This window comes from Orbicella franksi, chromosome 7 (genome assembly GCF_964199315.1).
Source record: "Orbicella franksi chromosome 7, jaOrbFran1.1, whole genome shotgun sequence".
Classification (NCBI taxonomy): domain Eukaryota; kingdom Metazoa; phylum Cnidaria; class Anthozoa; order Scleractinia; family Merulinidae; genus Orbicella; species Orbicella franksi.
Window position 1 is genome coordinate 2,578,779 of NC_138151.1, and position 22,734 is coordinate 2,601,512.

The 22,734-nt window shown below is 36.8% G+C and overlaps 2 protein-coding genes across 3 annotated transcripts; one reads left to right on the plus strand and one right to left on the minus strand.

Moving 5' to 3' along the window:
* Nucleotides 1–33: 33 nt before the first annotated feature.
* On the plus strand, nt 34–6,021 carry LOC145492061 (GPALPP motifs-containing protein 1-like). Of its 2 annotated transcripts, none has more exons than XM_081471377.1 (8): nt 34–301; nt 793–860; nt 1,291–1,371; nt 1,481–1,547; nt 2,107–2,195; nt 2,730–2,843; nt 3,175–3,234; nt 3,787–6,021. In XM_081471377.1, exons 1-8 carry the CDS (start codon nt 34–36, stop codon nt 3,946–3,948), a joined length of 909 nt encoding a protein of 302 aa, XP_081327503.1. In that variant the 3' UTR covers nt 3,949–6,021. The 2 variants fall into 2 exon arrangements, with proteins under 2 accessions (XP_081327503.1, XP_081327505.1); XM_081471379.1 differs by having other exon boundaries at nt 796–860.
* Nucleotides 5,949–22,714, minus strand: LOC145492045 (ras GTPase-activating protein 3-like). The gene is made up of 26 exons (XM_081471356.1): nt 22,400–22,714; nt 22,218–22,335; nt 20,512–20,620; nt 19,712–19,887; nt 19,035–19,127; nt 17,239–17,311; nt 16,858–16,892; nt 16,652–16,703; nt 16,312–16,361; nt 15,790–15,946; nt 15,500–15,598; nt 14,937–14,986; nt 14,536–14,650; nt 14,220–14,294; nt 13,779–13,902; nt 12,971–13,077; nt 12,461–12,538; nt 12,273–12,353; nt 11,878–11,951; nt 11,190–11,379; nt 10,440–10,510; nt 9,976–10,065; nt 9,576–9,623; nt 8,982–9,088; nt 8,597–8,765; nt 5,949–8,237 (listed from the first exon to the last, which is right to left on the minus strand). Exons 1-26 carry the CDS (start codon nt 22,599–22,601, stop codon nt 8,171–8,173), a joined length of 2,610 nt encoding a protein of 869 aa, XP_081327482.1. The 5' UTR covers nt 22,602–22,714; the 3' UTR covers nt 5,949–8,170.
* Between the last annotated feature and the right edge of the window lie 20 nt (nt 22,715–22,734).

Genomic DNA, 22,734 nt, shown 5'->3' on the forward strand with positions numbered 1-22,734 from the left:
TTTGAACTCATTTGAACTGGAAACATCTTTTTCATGGAGATTGGTCCAATTCTACCACCACATCTAGCCAAAAACTTGAACTCAGATGTTAAAAAGAGTGGAAATGTTAATGAAGAAGACGAGAATGATGAACGATCTCAATTAGTTCAAGCAGAAGGCAATGACAGTGATGAATGTGATAGCTATGGACCAGCTTTGCCCCCTGGCTTTCAGAGAAAAGAGGAAAGTGTTTCTAGACCAAGAGTCATCGGACCCATGAGACCTCCACAGTTTGAACATCCCAGGGCATACACATCAAGTGGTTTGTACGAAAAAATTGTCAGTTGAAGGGAATCTTGGCTGCGCAATCATTCAAGCTCTAACTTATAAGTATAAGCTTATAAGTCTTTAGTTAAATATGCATGGTTCTATTTTATGGGCTATGGGTTGTCAATTTCTTTGTGGGACACTTGTTACAGAGTTGTCTGCATTTTATACCGAGTCTGTGGTCTGCATGTTGTACAAGTGACTGGATTTGTTAGTTTTCTAAATAGAGAGCTGTTAATAATAGCCAAGTTGCAGTCTCTCCTCACAGACTCCCTAGGGAGGGGAAGTGAAATGGGAGTGGGAAGGTGCAATTCCATTATTTCCTCTCCCCAACCACAGAACTACCAGCCTACATGGTCAAGCCAGGTAGCATGAAAGAGGTCTGTACAGAGGAGAGAGTTACAGAGTTGCCTAGATTAAAATGTAGGCAGTCAGATGAACATGTTTGGCCTGCATCTTTTATTTATTGCTTTATTTTACAATCAGTAGATGAAAAGAATGTCAGCAGCGATGAAGAGGAAGATATCATTGGGCCGGCACCACCAGCTGAGGCAGTAAGAACTTTATAACACAACACGACAGCACAACAACCAGTCATTTATTTGCCAAAAAATAAAGAAAATAAGCGAAACAGTGAATAAAATAGCTTCAATAGGCAAAAACTACTCAGAATGGTAAATACTAAACAAGCTGATTGGTCCCATAAATCAACAAACTTTATCCAGGTTGTAAAACTCAAGACAGAAGAAGATACTATTGTTTTACAAAGGGTAAATTTTATCAATTCTCCTGGGTGGAAAAATGGCACTTTGAAAGGTAAGGATCTTGCTCAAACCTACAATGCTTGAATGAGACTCCAACACTTTGCCTTCTGAATTAAAGTATAAGGTCACCCTGTCTTTCAAAGCTTGATATATGCAGACCTTGGTTAACTAATAGGTTTTAAGACAGTATTTTAAAGAAATTTTTTGTGAAAATCTGCAGGAGATGGATGTTGGATTTGAAAGGACCAAGATGGACATAGAGGCTCGAAGTAAGGCTAAGAAAGATCAAATGACAGGCAAGGTATGATTAAACAAGGCAGTGACTGCACGCAGTTACTGACTAAATTACAACTTGCTAAATAAATTGGTTAACTTGTTTTGAATGAACTTTGAGTTTCTCAATTTCTTAGAAAGACTCAAAGCCTAAAAGAGAATCTTGGATGACAGAACTTCCCCCCGATTTGAGCAAAAACTTTGGTAAGTTGTAGTAAAATATTATCTTCAAGGGATGCTTATTCAGGGCAGGATTATAAATCAAGGATCAAGAAAAAGAACAATTAGTTGTAATTGATATGAATTCGTCAATAAAAGCATCCATGGTGCATGCCATACCAAAATTTTATAACTATTGGGTCACAAAAAAAAATTACTTTTCTATGTACACAACAAAACCTTGATAGTTACATAACACTCTCTGCACACACTTCATACCTATATTGCCAGCTTGTAGTCTATGCAAAATACAAAAGGTTATCATACGGATTACAGGTACTCTACATTCAAGATAGTGCACAGGGACAACGCAATGTTGCAACACCCTACACCTGCAGCACTTTATAGTCTTGGTGTGTTAGGTTCCTATAACAGCACAGTCTACTAATCATGTCTGTAAATAGTACAAGTTTCTTTAGAACTTTGCAATTATAAAAGACAAAACGAAGGTTTTGGAGTAGCAGTGCAGCATGGCAGACATCATTGTAATTTAAACCACGCAGTGAGTGTTTGTGCACTTCTTAGTAGATTTGTGACTTGACAGGTCTTGGACCACGTAAGTTCCGTGCTCGTGCTGTTGAAGTTGGAGATCAGTCAGTGTGGACCGACACTCCTGCAGACAAGGCCAGAAAGGTAAATAACTGAATATTTACACCCTTGCCAAGAACAGGAATTTGTGAAGCTTAATAAAAACATTTGTAACTCAAACGAAAGCTAACAACGGTAGTGCTGGTGATGTTGTAAATTGATACTCAGCCAAGGAAAGGAATCCATTTTGATTATGGAATGGAGATGATAAACAATAGGCCATTTCCAAGTTACCTTTAGCCGTGTTCTCAAAGTGAGTCTTGGTGTCCATCCTTTCATATGAAAATGAGATTTCATTTACATGGAAATTAAACTCATTTTCAAATGAATGGTAGACCTTGCTTTGATAGAGAGGCTTAAGGCAACTTGGAAATGGGCAATTGCAAAAATTGATTACTATGTGAATAAACTTGAAAATGTGAGACTTGATTTCAAGAGTGATTCAGGATTTCTCTGTAATAATTTTACTCCATTCTGATGCAACTTGTTGGGGTATTAACAAGATTATTGTTGACCATCTTGAGCACGCACTCATTGCAGAATGTTGTTGATGTATTCATATGATTGTCACCCTTGCAGTCAAAAGAAGGTGACAAAGGTTCTAAAAGAAGTGCTGATGAGAGTGATCCAGTCAGGACTCCATGGGAGTTAGCGAGAGACCAACATATGAGCCACCAAGTTGAAAACTACAATGTAAGGAAAACGAAAACTGAAGTAAGCCTTGTACAGTACTGACTTACTGATTTGCTTGTGACACATGACAGAGTTCAGTTGCTCTAGGTCTGTGTTTTGTGAAGCTTTAGGATGAAAGCCTTATTTTAGTAGAGGATCCAGGTGTGTTCAGAAGGGGAAGGGGTGGGGGTAGGGGTGGGGACAATAGGTGGCTTTGGGCCTTACATGTTTGCATACCCCACACCATCCTCCCTTGTTCTGCTTTACTGTTTTTTTACATGTATGCATCAGCACTATGTCTTATTGACTGCCCCTTGTATAATATTGGATTTAAACTAATTTTCCTCTTTAGAAGCGGCACAGAGGAGAATCCCTAATGGACCTGCACACCAAGAAACTTGAAAAGCAAAAGGTATGAAAAACTGGCAAGCTGCTTTCAGTGTTTCGTCTTCAATAGCTACCTACGGAACAAAAGTTTGCCTGGAATCACCAAGGAACATGGCCATCATGAAGTCATGCGAAACTTTCTCAATTGTTTTATATCGTACAAAAACGTCAGAGCTCGTTTCCGATCCTGAATCTAATGTAGGAGAAAACGTCTCCACGATGATAGAATCCCAGAAAACTTTACTGTAATTCTTCCACACGCAAATGGTCGACTCTTTTTTCAGGTCGTGATATTAACGTTTCTCTCAATCTTGTCCTTTTTAACCGGCTTACAAGTTTATGCAAAGAAATGTTGTTCAGATACTATTACATCACAAGAACGCTCTGTTTTTCCATCATAAATCGTCCGGACAATAAGTTAACAGATAAATTTACTGCTAAACGAAGAAAAAAACGTCATTGTTTGCAGTTTGCAGAAGTGAAACTTGTTTATACTCGTAAAGTCTGGGAGACAGTTTCTGTATTTCAGTCAGTGGTTGTATGTAACGCAAACTTAAATTGTTGTTTGTTTTGACAGAAGGAAGATAAAGACAAGCCTGTAGAAAGAAGACCATTTGACAGGGACCAAGATTTAAATTTGCCAAAAATGAGCGATGGGCAAAAGAAGTCCGTTATCCAGAAATCCAAAGAACTTGGATCCAGGTTCCAACATTCCCGGAGTGGTTCTTCATTCCTTTAGGAAGTCGAACAACTCGTGTCCAGGTTCTCATGACGTGCGACCCGATCAAATGTACAAGGAAAGACTGAAAACGTTAAACACGTTTTTTCTTGTGAATATATAACAAACATTGATCCAACAAGTTTTTCAATTCCATCGTCTACATTTATTGGAAATACACCTAGAAAAACGTTCAATTCAGTGCAAATACTCCGTGACCTGGTGCCTTGATACGAGCCGAGGAGAAGCGAGCAGTACGCAAGGAAAGAGCGGCCAGCACTAACAGCACAGCCCCTACCCACTTCTGCCCTACCTGTGGGAGAGGCTTCCTCGCCCGGATTGATCTCATCAGCCACCTCCGGACACACCGTAGAAATTTATTAACAAACTAGATGTCTTTGGTCATCTTCGACTACGAAGGACAAACAACACTGCAACTGTCTGACACAAGGTGGAATGGGTCCCACTGGGCTAGTTTGCAAGTCGTTTGCAGATCGAGGGTCTCATAAAACCTGGTTTGATGTGTACACAGTTTACAGTAACAAATTCATCCAGCTAAGCAGTTTTTACAATCAAGAGCATGTATTTTGATACAGCCAGACGTTGTGGTCCGGAGGAGACACGTTTTGATCACGACCGACTCAATGTTCGTTTATCGGAGTTTTGCAAATAGAAAAACATCGGATATAGGGAAGCAAATTCAGGGCAGTGAACGTAGTTTTCAAACTCTGGAGTACTTATGCTTTCAGAGTCGCTCAATGTCTGACCTTTACCTCTGACGGACTTACTGCCCCTTTCAATAAAATGCGGACTCTTAAATTCAAAGCTTAACCGACAAATGCGTTTTTCGCTAGCGTCGATCAAATGTTCGGCGGCTCCTCCCAGCTTCCAACTACTTCCGAGCACTGTTTCGTTGTCTGAACTGTGCTCAACGATTTGATTACTGCACGCTCGGCAGTAGTCGGAAGCTGGGACGAGCCGCCGAACATTTGATTGACGGTAGCGAAAAACGCATTTGTCTGTTGAGCTTTGAATTTAAGAGTCCGCATTTTATTGAAAGGCGCAGTAAAATCGATAGGTTACGAAATAACTGACTGGTGTTATAATTTCCAATGTCGCTCAAGGCTATTTTATGCCGTCGCAAACTCAACCCGGCTAGTTACATAAAATTTTCATCGTTTTCTGCGTAAAGTTGGAAAAATGTTACACGGAGGTGCTAAGTTTAACAGTGAGAATTTCAATAGGCCCTTTGCACGACCCGGTCACCTGATACAAAATCACACATGCTGGCACGAATGTTGCACCGTAGGACTCCAAAACAAAGCAACTCATACTAGTCCACCTTGACCTACCTTTGTTTTGGAAGTCCCACTGTACAACTTGCGTCCCAGCATGTGTGATTTTGTACCATGTGACCGGATCGTGCAAAAGGCCTATTGTTCGGCGTAGTTTTTGTTTCCTCTGTCCATTTTCAGATTTTGTTGATAAGCAATTTTCATGTTTACCAAAGTATACTGTTGGTGAGTGTCAAATAGACTAAACTGCATTTCTGTAAACGCTGTAAAAGCCGCGTCGAAACCCTCCATCTAATATTTTTCATGAAAAACATGAAAGGCTAGCTTCTCTGGGAGTATATCGAAACAATTGAACAAATAGATTCCATGTTGCCGTGCGTCTGTACAGTAAGAGATCGCAGATGACATCACAATGTGGTAAGAGCGGAAAAGGAGGCACACGATGGCGATAGCCGAGTTTGGAGCTTTATATGAGCAGATGAGTTATGTAACCAAAGAGCGCGCTGACGAACAAAACCCATGACACAAATAATCCCTTCAGTGATTTGCGCATTTTGCTGTGTGGTTTTTACCAGGGTAAGGTAGACTAAAACTGTGAATGCTTGTGGGCGTATATATATTTTTTCTCTTTATTAGCCTGTACCCAAGTCGAATAAATGAGTTAAAAGGATGGTATCGCTCAAGGGAATCACTCTGTCTCAGTTCGTTGTTGGTTTTTTTAATTGCCCAACACGGGCTTCTAAAATTGATTTCACATTTTTTAATACTAACATTCTACTTAAAACTGAAATAGCACGCCAGCTCAACTGAAGTAAATTATAATAAACGCCATGTTCTTCGGCTTCTTTTCTTGAACATTTTGAATGCGGCGATCAACACCACAATAAGAGGCTTCAGGAGTAGCACAAGGGAGTTGTGTCGTAGGGGAATCTTTGCTCACGGTATATTTACATTTCACCTGATTAGTATACGTCTTGCGTAGAGATGGATATACGCTGCAAACATTAAAAGAGCTTGTGAAACTCTTTGGGTGTCATGTAATGATATTGGCATTAGAAAAGGTCCAAATTTCTGAGCGGCAAAAGCGCTAATGAGGCCATTAATTTGTGGAATTTTGAGTTTTGAAGCCCGCAGCCTGCGTAGCAGGCTTATAAAGGGGAGGAGGAAGAGAATTCCCCTCCCCCTCCTCCGTTTTTTTTTCCCACCCCCTCCCCTTTATACGCCTGCTACACAGGCTATGAAGCCCGCGTCACATAAAACGTGTTTAATAAATTGGGCTCAAGTTGGTATGTTTTTTAGCTGGATCAGGGACCGAAGCGATTACGCTAATGAGGTAACTAATGTGCAAAAAGATTCCCCTTGACACCATAACATAACACAAACGGAAGTCACAACACATACACAGGCTGAGCTTTTGATTTACCAAACAGTTTTAACAAACTACAACTGCGTTTGCCAAAACCAAAAGCTTGCATTCACTGAATTGTGCAACTCTCCTCAAGAAGCTGAAGGTATCTAAAGTACAATGAAGCACAAGTTTCGTTACATCACATTCACTGCATAACAGAGCATTAACATTGCTATGTACATGAAAATTCAGGATGCACAAGGCCTGATTCTGCTATGAGATGTAATGTATATAATCAGCTAATTAAATAACAATCTGGTGTGACCAGCTGACCTTAATAAATACATGTAATCCTCACCCTAACCAACAAAATAATTTACATTGAAATACGCAAAAGTTTCAACTAATTTACATCACGATGGTTTTAGCATAAAGAGGAAACTTATATTACAAAAATAATAAAGCAACACTTACCATTCATTATCATTGCCAATCAGTAAGAATACAGTGCAGATAAAACGAAATTAAAATAAAGGACTGTGGAAAAGGCAAACAAGTACCATTTATATGTCACGCAACTGCAGGAACTTCGTTTTCAGAATGTCATTCCCAGAGAATTGCTGAAATCAGCAAATCTCTTACTTCTTATAATTATTTCGTGAATTATGCCGAAAAGTCTCGGAAGTAACGAGGCCCTTACATTTGCTTTGGGGCCAAGAAAGCACTAATGTCACTACAAACAGAACAAAAAGTAGTACGCTTCACTGATTTGCAGTTTTCATGACTGGATTGGATTTTTATAGCGAGGCTTTGCAGATCGTGATGATGAAAACTGCTTTACTACCACAGTACAAAACTGTGTACTTACAAGCAATTTTCTTCAACAGACCTTCAAAATTTAAGACGTGAAACATTGCTACAATTGAGTTACTTCAGAATATTTTCGAAACATGCAGGCGTTTAATTGAGAGCGAAGCAACAGCATTTACACTGCAAACACTTGCCAGAAACAATGCTTATACACCAAGCAATTGATGGGTTTGAAAAGTCTAAGAAAATATTCGTCGTTATTTGCCTGGTGAGTCAAATATCATAAAATATTACACTTTTTTCCCGAGTGTATATCTTGCATTAAAATACCCATTCAATGTATAACTACATTTCTAATTTATGTTGTTCCCGGTAATTGACTGATAAAACCAATTCAGTTTCTATCTAGACTGCTTCAATAAATTCCAATTCCAAAATTCAATATTAAGTAGACATTGCCTTGAACATTTTTCTTTTTACAAGCACTTCAATCTACTACCTTAACACAAACGAATGGTTACGATATTATAAAGATTAAAAAGCTTTCACAACATAAAAAAATAACACTTTGAGACATTGACGTAAAAATTAAAAAGTAACTATATTGAATTAATAAATGGCACGTTTATGCTTCACCTTTTTGAACCTTGCATTTACAATGACTTTTGGTGTAAAGGTTCTATTCTACCTGCTTAAGTTGTACGTTCTTTGAACTATTTTATCAGACAATTAATTATACTACAAAGACATGTGACACCTCTACATCATTATTAATATATATATACATAAACTATTGTAAGATTAAATGACGTCTAAAGGGATCAGGAGATTCTTGAGTTGGTCCCCAAGGACATTTTCTGAAAACAACAACAAAAGAAGACAACATCTATTATTTATAAAAGCCGATTTGAAGCCAGAAAACTACACCATGTACTAGGTATTTATCTCCCCTCCCCCACCTCAGTTCAGTGGACTGGACATTTCGAGAGAGAAACTTGGGACAACAAACAGTTACTAAATCTAACGTCAACTCGGGCACAAAAAGATGATAGAAATATGACTGGTTGAATTTCTACTTGAGTTAGGACAAACGTGGCGACGACAAGTTACAAATTTCATTGCCTTTTTGCTTGTTTATTCCGACAAGCATTTAAATAAATTATAACCTGGTAATTTGATCAATAGAACTTTCAGATGTACACTGATTCCAACTTACTTGCTGCCATGTCTTGTAAGACGATGTGTAATTTTGCGGTGTTGTTTGTGCTCTTGCTCTAGGCTGATAATGTGTGAACGGATATCATTAATCGTCGCCAACTTTTGTTTCCACATTTCCGGGGTTGTTCCTTCGACTGTACAGTTTTCACATTGACTTTCGCATTCAGCTGAGGTATATAGAAATAAAGTTTTAAATAATGGTAATGTTAATATAATGGTATTGTCAATATGAAGGTACACTATTTTTAAGAAAGAATAAAAAGAAAACATTGACTTTCGCATTCAACTGAGGTATAAAGAAATTAAGTTTTAAAAATAGTGGGTATCATTCAAATGTACCGGTAGGTACGGTATTTTGAATAAACAATAAGGGGAAAACTTACTTTGCAGCTCGTCCAGCTTGTCCAGGTTTATTAAGAATAAGGAGTGTATTCTCTCAATCTCCCGATCACAATCTATAGCTACGTTCACGCATTTAGGTTGAGGCACTCTAAACACAACAAAAAAAAAACAGGGTTTGAGTAGGACACACATTACGGACAAAATCTTGGAGTCCGAAGAACAGGCTGTTTACCAGCACAAAGCACGTAACGTAGCGCACGCGCGTGAAGCGCAACGGCAAGCACATGCAGGGTGCGAGACTCGAGCGATTCTTGAGAGAAGGTTTTTTGTCACCCTGTACTCGTGTATTCTGCCCTAGCTGTAAACAGCCTATTCTGCGGGCCAAAGTCTTGTCTTATATAAAACTGTATAACTGATTTTAAGCCTAAGGTGTGGGCAAGGACACAGCTGAGTAACCTAGCCCCTTATTATCCGCTGGAGTGGAAAACAAAAGATCCGCCAGTTTTCAGAAAACCTAAAACGTTCCAAGATTGCACATTCACAATCCGATGCTAAGGAGTAAATTGATAAGACTTTGACACTCATATATGATAGAAAGTTCAATTATTAATCGTGTATCAGCAGTAGGAACGTACTCTGTTATGGGTGTGCATCCTGTGGCTTTCTCTGATCGTTCTTTACAGCTGCAAGAGAAACAAAAACACTTCATGTACTTCTCCCGCTTCCTACATGTTTCTGATTTACTATTGATTACAATGATTTCATAATGAATTTGTAAATCACAATAACTTCCTAATCGTCTTCATTTTCATAATCTGCTTGCAGACAAAAATGATGAAGAGAAACCCTCATAATTGACACCAAGAGTAGAAGACTTTCAAATAAAGGCCTGTTTTCACGAGCGCATACGTAAATATGTAAGCACGACAGGCAGATGCAGATGTTGATAATTAGCGCCAGAGGAAACATTCCTAACGAAAGGCTCTACTGAAAAGCACCTGGAAACATCTTTTGATTAAGACTCATACATCTTACCATAGCCACTTGCCACATACAAAGGCTTCAGGGTGATACTTATGAACTCGGTGTGGATTGCTGTGACACACTTTACGCAGTGCACGGGTCCTATAAAACAACACATTATTAAAATTTCCATCAACGCCTCATCATGTTGTAGCCAAAAGCAATACAAAATACGGAATATATTACCATTGTAAGGAAGTTGGAAAATATGACAATAACTTTGTTTTTATAGTTAACTGAAATGGTAATGTGTGGCTGCGCAGGTCATAACTATCAAACATTAAAATTTCTGTTCACGTTTTGACTTCCTTTCCTCGATTAGGGTACAAATTGTCTCCCTGAGTTATCAGCATTTTTCTTTGAATTCTCGGTCAAAAAGACAACTGTTTGATCTGATTTTGAGGGTTAAGCTATGTGCTATACATTTCGCTAAGTATATATACGTTGTTGTTTGCTTTTTTTGCTTCTTTACTTACCATTCTCTTTCTTCAACAGTGTTGCTTGCCTGTACATATAACAGTCTGTCAGGCTGAATTATCTGTACCATCTAAAGTGACAAAAAGCAATCAGACTTGTCTATTAATACATGTAAATTAAATAAAGCATCAAAATTGAGAATTCTATGGATAAAAAGCATTGCTTGATTTACTGGCAGCCATGGAGACTATAAATGCAGTAACAGATCTCTAAGCACACCTTGTTGTACCCTGCAAAGCAGAGATACCCTTATCTTTCTGGAAAGAGCAGGGAATAGGCCCTTTGCAGCTAAGCCATCACGTGACCTACTTTTCATAAAATTATGGGCTATAACTTAACGAATGCCAGAAATGGAAAAAGCATGTCGAAAATATCAAAATGGCCAAGTTTGAGGCCCCCATCATCAGAGAATAAGATTTTATGATGGTCTGAATTTTTGAAAGAATAAGAAGATTTGTATGGAAAAATGTTGCTGGAGAGCAAGACCTTGCTCTCCAGCAACATTTTCCATACGAATCCTCTAAATTTTCCGAAAATTCAAACTATGGTATAAACTTACTCGTTTTTTCCTGGGGCCTCAAACTTGGCCATTTTGGTATTTTCGATGCGCTCTTTCCATTCCTGGCATTCTTTTAGTTATAGCCCATAATACAAAAATTTTTTAGGAAAAATTTGGTCACGTGACCCCAGCTGCAAAGGGCCTATTGCAGTCTTTCAAGGTATCCTTGTTTTGTGGTGAATGTTCTTACCAGTTTTAAATGGAATGAGTCCTCTCCAAGGCTTTCTGCTCCCAAGATGTCACATACAGGAATGTGTCCAAGAGTAGCTTTGGTCTTGTCCTTGGAGTACGAAAGACCTTTGTTTGTCAAAACAAAGAACCTCTTTTTGAAATTTTTAAATCCTAACCTGCTTCGTCCTTGGGCTCGCTTTATCAACATCCTGATGAAGGAATCGCAGTACAATTTAGAATTATCATTAGTCAGTAAAGAATAAAACGTGCCGTGTTAATGGCTCTGGAAACGTGCTTCAAGTTATTGGGTCAATGACACAACATACAATCTTACTTCTTGTCAAGATAAAACTTGTTTTGCTTTTATCCCTCGTATATTTTATCTTGCTAGTTAACACAGTATTAGCAAAAATAATTGTTGTCGTCATTGTCTTTGTCATCATTGTCGTCATCATCGTCATTGTCACTGTCATCGTCATCGTCATCGTCATAATCGTCGTCATCACCTTTGTCATTGACATCATCATCACATTAATTTTGCCACAATAAAGAAAGATGTACTGTATGTACAAGTACAGTTTGAGCTCTGAAATGTCAAAGTTGTTGAGCATATAAATATCATCATAATTATTATCTTTATAATTCAGCCAGCTCACAAGTTACGAAGTGAATGTGCAACTCTATAACAGTGTGAGTGTGCAACTCACCCCTCCTTGAGAACAATGGTAGAGTCTACAGGCAGCCCTTGTGCTCTACTGGGTGATGAGATGATCTCCAAGAACTGAAAAGTTTAACAAAATAAGTTATTACAGATTAAAACTTAATTCTTCAACATGCTAAACACCGATGAGTGCCCTCCTAAAGAAATTCTCAACTGAGTATCATAAAGCCATAACTCAAGTAATCAGTTCGACCAATCACAAAGGAGGTAGAAAATCCATTAAAGCTATAAGAAGTAGAAGCAAATTCATGTAGCTGATGCAAAGTACAGCGCATGTGTGGCAGGTCATATCCTCCTTTTTTAACAATAATTATTGCATACAGCCCGTTACTGTAACATAGTAAGTTGCATAGTTGCATCCTGAATAAGCATGTAACTTACCCTTTTGACAGCAGTTATGTGTTCCTGATCAAGAATTAATGACTTCAATGTTTCCATATAAGGTTCTTTCACCTGTCCACACTTTTTTAAGAAATAAAACACACCAGTAGTTAAGGATTTAATTTGTCTTTCTCAGTTATCCATACAGTGCTCTTGATTTTAAGGGGAAAAAATGTATATCAACCTACCAGGACAGAACTCACAACATTTCCTAAACTTTGTATTGCCTTGGATATAAGTGTTAGAGTCCTTGCTGTCTGTGCATCCTAACACAACAACAAACAACAAAATACATCAACAGATTGTTTCATTGCACTTTGCATTGGACAAGAAATACGAATGCAAAGCATTCCTCATACTGTCAGCAGCAAAAACAGGTTCACACACATTCACTAGCAGACTTCCAGTATTCTTCAATCTGTGTCACATGGTATGACAAAAGTCTTACTACAGCCTAAGGAAAGAGCAATGCCATAGCTAGGCTTTTAACTCTTCCTATGTTGTACCAGCAGTTGTAACAGGCTACTCTCTTAACAAAGTGGATACATATCAAACTGCAGAGTCAGGGGATTATAAGCAGGCTTAAAAGACTGAACAGAAAAGTCAATGATTAAATAGTAATAGTTATTAATAGCAATATCAAAATAAAATGAAATAATCAAGAGAAATTAAAATTTCTGTAATGTGAAGTCACTTACCGGGTGTTCATTTCTCATCTGAAATAATTTAGGGTTTAAAATAGCAGGGGCAAAGAATCTCAGGAACACAAAACCACTCACTGATGTGTAACAGACATCCTCATCATCTGAATTAAAACAAAAGATAGACAGTTTGTCAGTACGACAGAAAGATATGTAATACATTGCAAACATAGGCATCCCATGGTAAACAGATGGATGGAATATGAAAACAAGCACAGAAACATCATGAGCACTCACTTTAATATTACCATAAAAATATTTAACATAGTTTACACAGCATGACATTAACACTGAACAACTGCAAACAACAATGTTGCTGTGGTAACAACGACCAAAAGAAACATTTCTTGCTTTGAACGTCTAACTTTGACTTTTAGGATGTTTTGCAGTGAACACTTTCCATATAGACAGCTGCATAATTTATAGTATATTATGTCATTACATGTATGGACAGAATAATAAGTCCTGACAAAGTTTGGTTACATTTTCTAATAATTCATTGTCAACTGTTGTGCCAAAGAGTTCTTTCTAACTTTGCAGACTCCCCAGAGAATTATGTGGTCTGTCCCTTTTCTCTCTGTGGCACTGTACTGACCTTTCCATTTAGTGAATAAAACAAAAAAAAACCTCAATTTAGACACAGCATAGCACAAGACAGAATCCTTTGGAATGGAGTGTGACTTTAACATATCATACAGACACATCTCCAGAACCAACATTTTGGCATGTCCCTCTGATGTCCATATTAGAGAGGTAGGTTCAAATGTATTTCAGTCATAAATTTAAATGTTACAGAGCATCTTACTTGGAAACTTCCAAGCAGCAGCTTCTCTAATGTTGTGGAACACCTGACACATGACAGTTGGGCATGCCATGGCTGAACAAGTGATGGCTGCAAATAATCTGTTCACATACCCTCGGAGATGAACCTGTCAATAAAACATTACACAACAACACTCAGTAATGCAATATGCTGTACAGAGGAGATACCTTTTGTAAGAAGCATGTTTCATTGGGAGGATATCAATCACTATCCAGGTATTGAGAACTCCCTTTTGGGGAGTTTGGGAAGTTACTGCACTATACTAATAGCTACTAGATACTAGTCAAGGCCAGAAAGGACTCCAAAATCTACCCACAACAGCCATCATTTTACACCTCTGCTGGCATTAATTGATATCACTGTAAAAAATAAATAAAATAAAATAAATATTTTTAAGTACGATTTAGCAAACTGCCAGCTTACCAAATTTGCTTCTAACGATTCTCCTTCTCTCAGTTTTGCTGGGTCAATTTCACAGCGTTTGTGGTCTTCAAAAATCTGCAAAAATTAAGCTTGGTGTCATAAACCATTTCTCTATCTACAAATATGATGCTAACTTTTCCAACAGCAACCAAAGGCAGTGTTATATTCAATCGTCAAATAAAGCTTTGGGCTGTTTCGCTTCAATCTCTTGGGAAGATAGTCAGAAATAGACAGATGTTAAGTAAAATGCCTATGTTTGAGAGAAGTTCATGAGCTAATGGGTTAAAATTTCAGTGGACATATAGAGCTGACTCACCTCATCTACAAGACATTTGATGGTATCATGAAGGTAGTACATGCCAGCATGTTTCATGAATTCATCAACTGACTTGGTTGCTACTGAATTGCCTCTAAAAAGTGTATTGGGATCTCTGAAGGAAAAACGTAATTTTGTGGATAAGCTTATCAATGAACATATGTCTTAGTTCACAGATTGATACACAAACTTACCACAGAAGCTAAAAACCCAGCTAAATCATCCTCTCCTCTTTAAAAATACCACACAAATTTTATAGTACCGGTAATAATGGAGAATCGATCAATCATCAATCAATCAGTCAATCAAACAATCAATTATCAGGATTTGTCTTTCATACAACTTTCTGCAACAGCTAGACCAAAAGGAAAGACAATTTGACAAAGGGGTAAATTACTCACTTTGTATTTTGGACTTCATGATCTACAACCAGCTTAATGAAGTCTACAACCTGCAATTATCAACAACATAATGTATAGTATTAGACCAAAAAAATTATGTTTATTAATACCTAGCTTGAGATGCACATTAGTCAAGGTTAAACTGTGATGAACAGGTGAGAAGTAACACATAATACAAACAACTACTCATGAAGAACCACAGGAACATAACCTGTTTTATGTATTCTGCACTTGGGTCAAAGTGGCCAGTGTTTTCTCTGTTCTCTAGTGTCAAGCAGGAGTATTGTTACCATGATTCTCTGGATCTTAAATTCCCCCAGCAATTTGTAAGGCTACTGTTAAGCAGTTATGATAAAAGTAGCTATTATCTACTTCTGGATGAAGAGAGTAATTTCTTGTATAGCTACCCAAAGCTGGACTGAAAAGGTTTTCAATCAAATTATCCGATGGACATTTTTGAACCCAAAGAAGGCCTTGCAGATACTTAGTGAAAGGTGTAAATTAAACTTTTCTGGTTATCAACATTTAAATCATTTTGAGAAAACTAAAAGAGCAGAGCAAACCTGATTATGATGAGAGAAAACCCTAACAAGTGACCTCGCCACTGAAGCCTTGTCCTTCACAAGATCACCAAGGATATGAGCAGCAGTGGGCTGCACATCCTATTAAAAAAAACAAACCAAACAATATAACACGTACATTCAAATTATTGGTCAAAAAGTTATTCCTTCAACTTGGTTTCAAAAAACAAAAAAAACTGCTAGAGATAAATGATCACAGCTATAATGGCTTGTAGTTGTTGTTGTTTTGTTTTTGCATGTTATTGCAATTGTGCATTAATTAACTTCTGTACCTGACCATCCTTGATGCCTAAAATTGTTTCCCTCAAAGGATCATAAAAACTTGAAGGGAAGACATAGTCTTGAGTGTGGCACACTCTAAGTCTCAATGAGCCTAGTTCTTGTTTGCTGGGAGGGTCATTTTTATCCTCACGAGGTCCAAGCCAATACCTGCAAGAGCAAGCAAGAAAAAACAGCAACATGATGATCAGAATCTCAACTTAGTTTGTTGTTGTTGTTGTTCTTGTAAAATTCCAACTTGTTTAAACAACAGTGCAGTACATGTATTTGACTTTCACAGCTAGTGTACAAGCCATGTTTAAAAAAAAACAAATGGTCAGATTACATCACAATTTTTTAGTCCCACTGTACAAAGTCTTCTAGGAAAAAGATTAGAACAAGTAAAACTGTAAATTTACTATCAAGCATTTTAAAGGAATATTTACTGCAAGTAATTTCATCAACTACCGTTTGGTTTACAATTTTAATCACATGTTATGGGACAGATGTGTATCTCACTACTACGTAACACTCACCATCCTTCGTGCGTTGATGACAAGTCACATTTACTTAGAGGAACCCTGACCTACAGGTCGATAAGAACAATGGCACATTAAAATCTGGCATCAAACTAAAATATGCTAACTTATCACTAGCTTGACGTATGTTGTGACTGATTTCTTAATAAAGACTTCTACTACTACTACTAAGCCATTGCAACTAAAAATCTTGACACAACCATGTCATTTAAAACCAGAGCTAATGTTTAATTTTCTTGGACTTTTCAAGTAAATAGCCTAACTTTCCATGCTCCTGTCTTTCACTTAAGACAATTTACTGTAGGTACCACTTATAAATTAAATCACCACCACTTACTTCTCCTAAGAAGATATCTTCTCCTATAAGACTTGCACTCCATGCTGCACATCTAAAATGTCAATCAAAAGAAAACTTATTTACAACTGCATGTTTCTTTTAAATTAATAATAAGTTTATGACTAAAAATACTATGGCATTATCGTGATAGTTTATGATCTGATATCAGCATACATGAATACTATTGTAATTATATTATAACACACCTCAAGACCAAACTTTCAACATCATCATCAGGTATCTGCAAAACAGAAATTTTAACAATGATAATGGAGTCTGGCTGAGGAACACTTTGATTTGGATAATGCAATTAAAGAGTAATTTTTTGGGATATTTTTATTTTCATTTTGTTTTAGTTTTCTATATTTTGGGGAAGTTTTTTATAAATAAAAATATATTCCACTTGCACTCATTTGATACGAGATGATTGTCGCAACTTGGTGAAACGTGCCTCTTTGGCTCATATCCAAAGCATGCCTGTTGAATAAATTGTTAATTACTATTGTTATACATCCTTTAACGCTTGCTTTACAAGAGGCACAGTCTCTACATACAGGTATTTTCTGCTGTTGGCGGTTATTGCATACCTCAAAGAGAAATGATTCTTCAAACTGAGGATTTAAAGTTCTCTTCTTGACTTTGGTCTTTTTAGGCTCTGACCTGCAGAAGCAATTAAAAAAGCAGGTACGTTATGTGACATCTTGCAAATTATAATACAGTTGGATCCTGCTAATTTGTACTCAGTTATTTCAAATTCCCCATTATTTTGAACTCGAAACCCTGGGATTTGCCCTTCACAGGTCTTCTGATAGGGTGCAATAATAACACAGAAATGACGCAAAATTTTCGGGGCAGATTATGCCACAAGAACGGGTTATTATGTGATAAAATATGCAAATTATGCAATATTTTCCAAGCTATTTTAAGCTTGTTTTACTAGGTTTAAGAACAAGAAAACCATTTTTGGGCTGCTCCAAAGACAAATTGAACATCAAGGAACAATAATTAAACATCTATGGGCATATGGAATAAGAAAAGACTTGAGGTGCTTGCCACCACAGAATTCCCAAGATGATCTATTACAACGACGAACAAACCCTCTTGAACAGCTTATCATCCAAGTGAAAGAGGTATCTTTTTCAATCTTTTAAAATTAAATTTGGCAGGAAGTGCCACTCAGTCTTTTCAGTCTAAGAAACAGCAGGCATTTTCACTTATCCGCAAGCGGCATTTGTTTCATTCCACAAATTCCACTGAAATAAACATTGCTTGGACCACATAAATAAATAAATAAATAAATAAATATACATTTATATAGCGCCATTTTCCATTAATTGTCCATGGCGCTTTACAATACTTTAAAATTAAAATCCTAAGTTTAAAATCCTAAAATTAAAATCCTAATCCTTTAAAAACCAAAAATCCTAAATCCTAAAAGTTAAAATCCTAAGAATTAAATACGCTATATAATACAATTAGACTACAAATAAAAAGTAAAAAACTACAAATCAAATGAACGCTTAAAAAGATAAGTCTTAAGATTAGCCTTAAAAACTGCCTCTGATGATGAAAGTCTGATCTGGAGGGGTAGTTTGTTCCAGAGCCTTGGTGCCACCACGGAAAAAGCCCTTTCACCACACATTTTAAGATTTGCTCTAAGCTCATCAAGCAACCTGTTGTTTGAAGATCTTAGTGTGCAACCAGAAATGTTAAATCGCAGTAGGTCTCTAATGTAATCAGGGGCCAGCCCATTCAGAGCTTTGTAAGTTAACAACAATATTTTGAAAATAATCCTAAAATGAACTGGCAACCAATGTAAGCTCCTTAGTATTGGTGTGATGTGTTCCTGCCTTCTAGTCAAGGTAACATGCTGCTGATATGCCAAAAATTCTGATTGACCAAACCAAAGAAAGGGATTGTTTGCGTTACACCAATAGACTATTCTTTGAGAATATTCACTTCGATTGTTTACAAAATCAAAGATTGTAGAAGGTTTTCGAGGCTTTTTCAAAGGAAAATCAACTTGAAATGACGTGTAGATATGGGATTTTTCCTGATAAAGTGTCAAGTAAACGTTTATTTTGTTAAATTTGTGCTATTTTTTCATGAATTGTGCCATTTTTCATGAATTGTGCCATCGGATATGCGATTTGAGGTCAATTGTGAGAAATTGCACCATCGCATAATATCAGAAGGCCTGCCTTCAGTCAATTTGCTATCAGCTTTTTTGAACTCCCACTATTTCGAACTTTTTTTTTTTTTTTCGTTTCCCAAGTGTTCGAAATAGCAGGATTCAACTGTACTATTAACTACACATTGAAAGGACTACAGTAATCACGTATGATCAGACGTGTTGGAGAGTTGCTATCATTGGCCTAAGTACCTTGAGAGCGACCCATGTACAGTGATACTGACATAAGGATCAGAAAATGTTCCATTTCCATTGCATCCATACAAATCAGCGCATTCTAAAATCCTAAAAGAAAACAAACAAAACATATTCACACAAAGCACATTCACCAACAATTTGGAATCACACCTTTAATTATTTTGTGGTCTCTTTTTCATTTTCCACTTCTTCTCTTTTTTTAGTAAGTGGGAAGGGGGTGTTACACGTTCTACTGGAGGGGTTTTTCCATCCAAGATATCATTAAGGAGAGGTGTGTTTTTAATAAAAATGAATAAACTGTCTTATCAAATTTCCAAAGCTCTACAATTTACAATGTTTCAGTCCTATGAAGCCGTTTAAATCAGACAAGCAAACCATAAAGTTTGCATGCATTATCCATGCAATTTACGGGCTGCAACAAAAACAAATCTTCGGGAGCTTGCCATTTAGGCAAGATCTAAATATGATGTACTAGCCTGAAAATCATTCTCTGTAGCTCCCAAAACACTTCCCCATAAATGCAGTACCAAGAAACATCACTTGCCCAGAGGGCAATTGACAGACAGAAGTCACAATCTGACTAGACAGTCCACTAGCCCTGGGCTAGGACTTTCTTTGCACACTGCTTTAAAATAATGCTACACGTAATTTCAAATACATTTAAAACATACCTTATACTGATTTTGGGTGTACTAGAGTATTCATCATCATCTGTATCAGGTATAAATTCATAATGTTTGATTTCTAAATGTATTCTTCCTTGAACTTCAGTATCAGGTTCAACCTGAACCAGAGGAAACCACGAGTCTGATGGGTAATTATGGACACTGCCTTTCTTTATTGCAACCTAAAAGAGCAAAACAAATTAATTTAATTTACACAACAATCTGGAAAATAACATGTAGCATTCTAGCATTGCAAATTCTCAAAATGATTTTCCCACAACTGTATTGTTTTGATCTCATATCAATAAGACCAGTGACATTATAATTTTGCACCTTCTCCCTCCCACACAGGGCCTGATTTTCTTATTAAACAACAATATTTCAGACGAAGTGTGTGTCTTACTTAATTGATATGAAATAATTAGCTTAAACATCAGAATGCAATTAAAAATTTTAACAACTGACAACAACTCAAGAAATGTAACAAAAGGGACTCCATTTGCTTGTTCAACACATTATAGTTTATGTTCAGATGAGAACGTAGACAACATAATTCACTTGTCTTATTATTAGTCTACTGTACCAATATCAGCCTGAAAAACATGTAGCAAGGTCTGTTTTATCCCCCCAGGCTATGAGCTAGTACATGTACCATTGGTTTGTGCCAGATTGGACAAAAATGCAGTTACTTAGGCAAACAAAGCACAGAATAATACAACTTAAATAAGCACACAAACAGCTTTAATTGAGAAAGGACAAATGAATACCATTTGGGAAAAGAAAATAAGATAAATAAATACACTTACCTTTCCTAACACTGTATCCTTTCCTATAAGGTCAGTGTCAAACAGATAGAAACACAATGTCCTAAAGTCTCTGGGAACTTCAAAATGTACATCTTCACCGAAGAATGGGCTGTCAACAGAAAAAAAAAACACACAACCAACAAGCAGTTCATCTACATGTATTAAAGAATCTTTTTATCACTCTTTGCTTTCTTAATTAAAGAGCTACTAACAGTATAATTCCAATTTTTTGCAACCTCAATTCTTTCTTACCTTTTGATTATTTGAATCAATTTTTTGATCCTCGGCAAAAAGGTTATGAGAAACCAGTATCCTTGATTTTTGAACCTTCCAATTTTCTGAGATGGTTCAAAAATCAGGATATATTTTCACTGTATGTCACACATGACACTGAACAGAATTACTTTCAAATTGAAGGAAACCTTAAACTTACAAATTATTTTCTAAAGCAGAAAAACTCCAAAGAAGTAATAACAAACTGAAAATACAAGGACAGTTATGATGTGATTGATATTACAAGGGAATTGAAAAAAATTGCCAATTTTTTTTTTTTTTTTTTGAAATTCTAACAAGAGTCACACTACCTTCCCATCACTCACAGGTCCTCAGAGGAGATAGCATTTACAATTTGTCAAGTTTCACAAAATTTGACAGGTAAAGATCTGTATTAATTAACATAATAATCAATGATGGTTTCTTTCAAGAACGTGAAGGGTAAATTATTCATATTAGTTCAGAAAAAAATTGAGACATGTTTCTTTTATATATTACCACACATTAGTTTGAGAAATTGAACATATTGAAAAATCAATAAAGCTTCTTCTAGACTCTTGGAAATATAAGAATTTAACTCAGTTAAAAAACTCAAAATATGTAGAAGTAGCAGGAACGTAGTTATCTTGAAAACTGAGTTTGCATGATTAATTAAATAATTGAAAATGCTTAAACCAATTAGTTTGAAATATCAAAATTAACATGCCCTCAAACCTTAGAATTTAAAGAACACTTCCACCACAATTTAGAAAAAAAAACAATACTCCACTCAGATTTCAAGAGTAAGATAAATTACGTTAGCGAAGAGTAAGTATTTACGATCGATTTAAATACACTAACAAAACATTCTCTTGCGTGAGTTAAGCTAACAGGAACAATTAAGTTTTCAAGTTCCTGATTTAAATAGACGCCGGAAAATTAAGCACGGTAGAAGCAGCATCGTAACTGCATTTTGCATCAATCAAATCTTAGCAGATCTGTTTTCTCTTAGACTCCGCCTCGTGTGCCATGTATCACACGCTTTGAAAGTAGCTGCTAATGTAACCTTAATCAAATATCTGTCTGCCGCGTAAACGAGATTTCTGTGCAATTTCGTATGCAAACCACGTAAAACCACTTAACCGTTTTTTTCAGTACAAGATAAAAATCTAAAACATGGGCTCCAAGGCTCAAATATTACGACAACAAAGTAAATGAAAATTTTAAGGTCAAACAGGGGTAAAACACACACAACCGCGTGCTGACGTTACGTTGGACTAGTAAAAAACTACAACCTCAGCCCGACAAGACGAAACATAACTTAACCAGTGTTGCAAGTTCTATCAAATAAGCCTCAGAATTAAAATATGATATCTTTTGATATGCCATGAGTCTGTGAAATTATTAAAATATAAGGCCGCTTAGGAAATACAAAATTTATTACAGGAACTCACCACAAACTTTTCTCCACTGTCGAGGTCCTAAATACTTGTTCTTGATCGAGTGTCACAACACAATAGCAGTTTCGTAAATATCTCGGTTCTTTTCTCGGTTGCAGGTTTTTCGCTTCCCCTAGAAAATCACACGGTTAACGTGAAGCAATTCGTGAATGGATTCGATGCTGTTGTGGGCTTACCTATCCTTATTTTGAGTGTTTCTTCAATCCGTACATCACACAAGTTCACACCAGCCGCCATGTCGAAGCCATCCTTGTCACATGACCCCAAAATGTAAATTTTGATTGGATAACCGCTTCCGGTAACATCTTGATTTAATTTCCGGTTTAGTCTTCTTTTCCCGCGCTTTCTGATTCCTGATTGATATTTTATCCCCTTCATTTTGAAAAACAAGCCCTTTCTTCACTGGCAAAGCCTTGTATTTCATACAACCCTCTGAATTGTCCCGAGGCAATCTATGTAATACATCTTTTGCGGCTAGAAAGGATATTAAATAAAGATGAAAAAGATAAGG

Bases quoted from the DNA above. Each gene is read 5' to 3' on its own strand.
- LOC145492061 (XM_081471377.1), top strand. From the start codon at position 34: ATGGAGATTGGTCCAATTCTACCACCACATCTAGCCAAAAACTTGAAC. The intron at 861-1,290 runs GTAAGAACTTTA...GAAAATCTGCAG, and splicing joins CGGCACCACCAGCTGAGGCA to GAGATGGATGTTGGATTTGA. The intron at 3,235-3,786 runs GTATGAAAAACT...TTGTTTTGACAG, and splicing joins AGAAACTTGAAAAGCAAAAG to AAGGAAGATAAAGACAAGCC.
- LOC145492045 (XM_081471356.1), bottom strand. From the start codon at position 22,601: ATGAAGGGGATAAAATATCAATCAGGAATCAGAAAGCGCGGGAAAAGA. The intron at 19,128-19,711 runs GTATGTTTTAAA...GTTTTCTTTTAG, and splicing joins ACACCCAAAATCAGTATAAG to GATTTTAGAATGCGCTGATT. The intron at 15,599-15,789 runs GTACAGAAGTTA...TTTTTTTAATAG, and splicing joins TAGGCATCAAGGATGGTCAG to GATGTGCAGCCCACTGCTGC.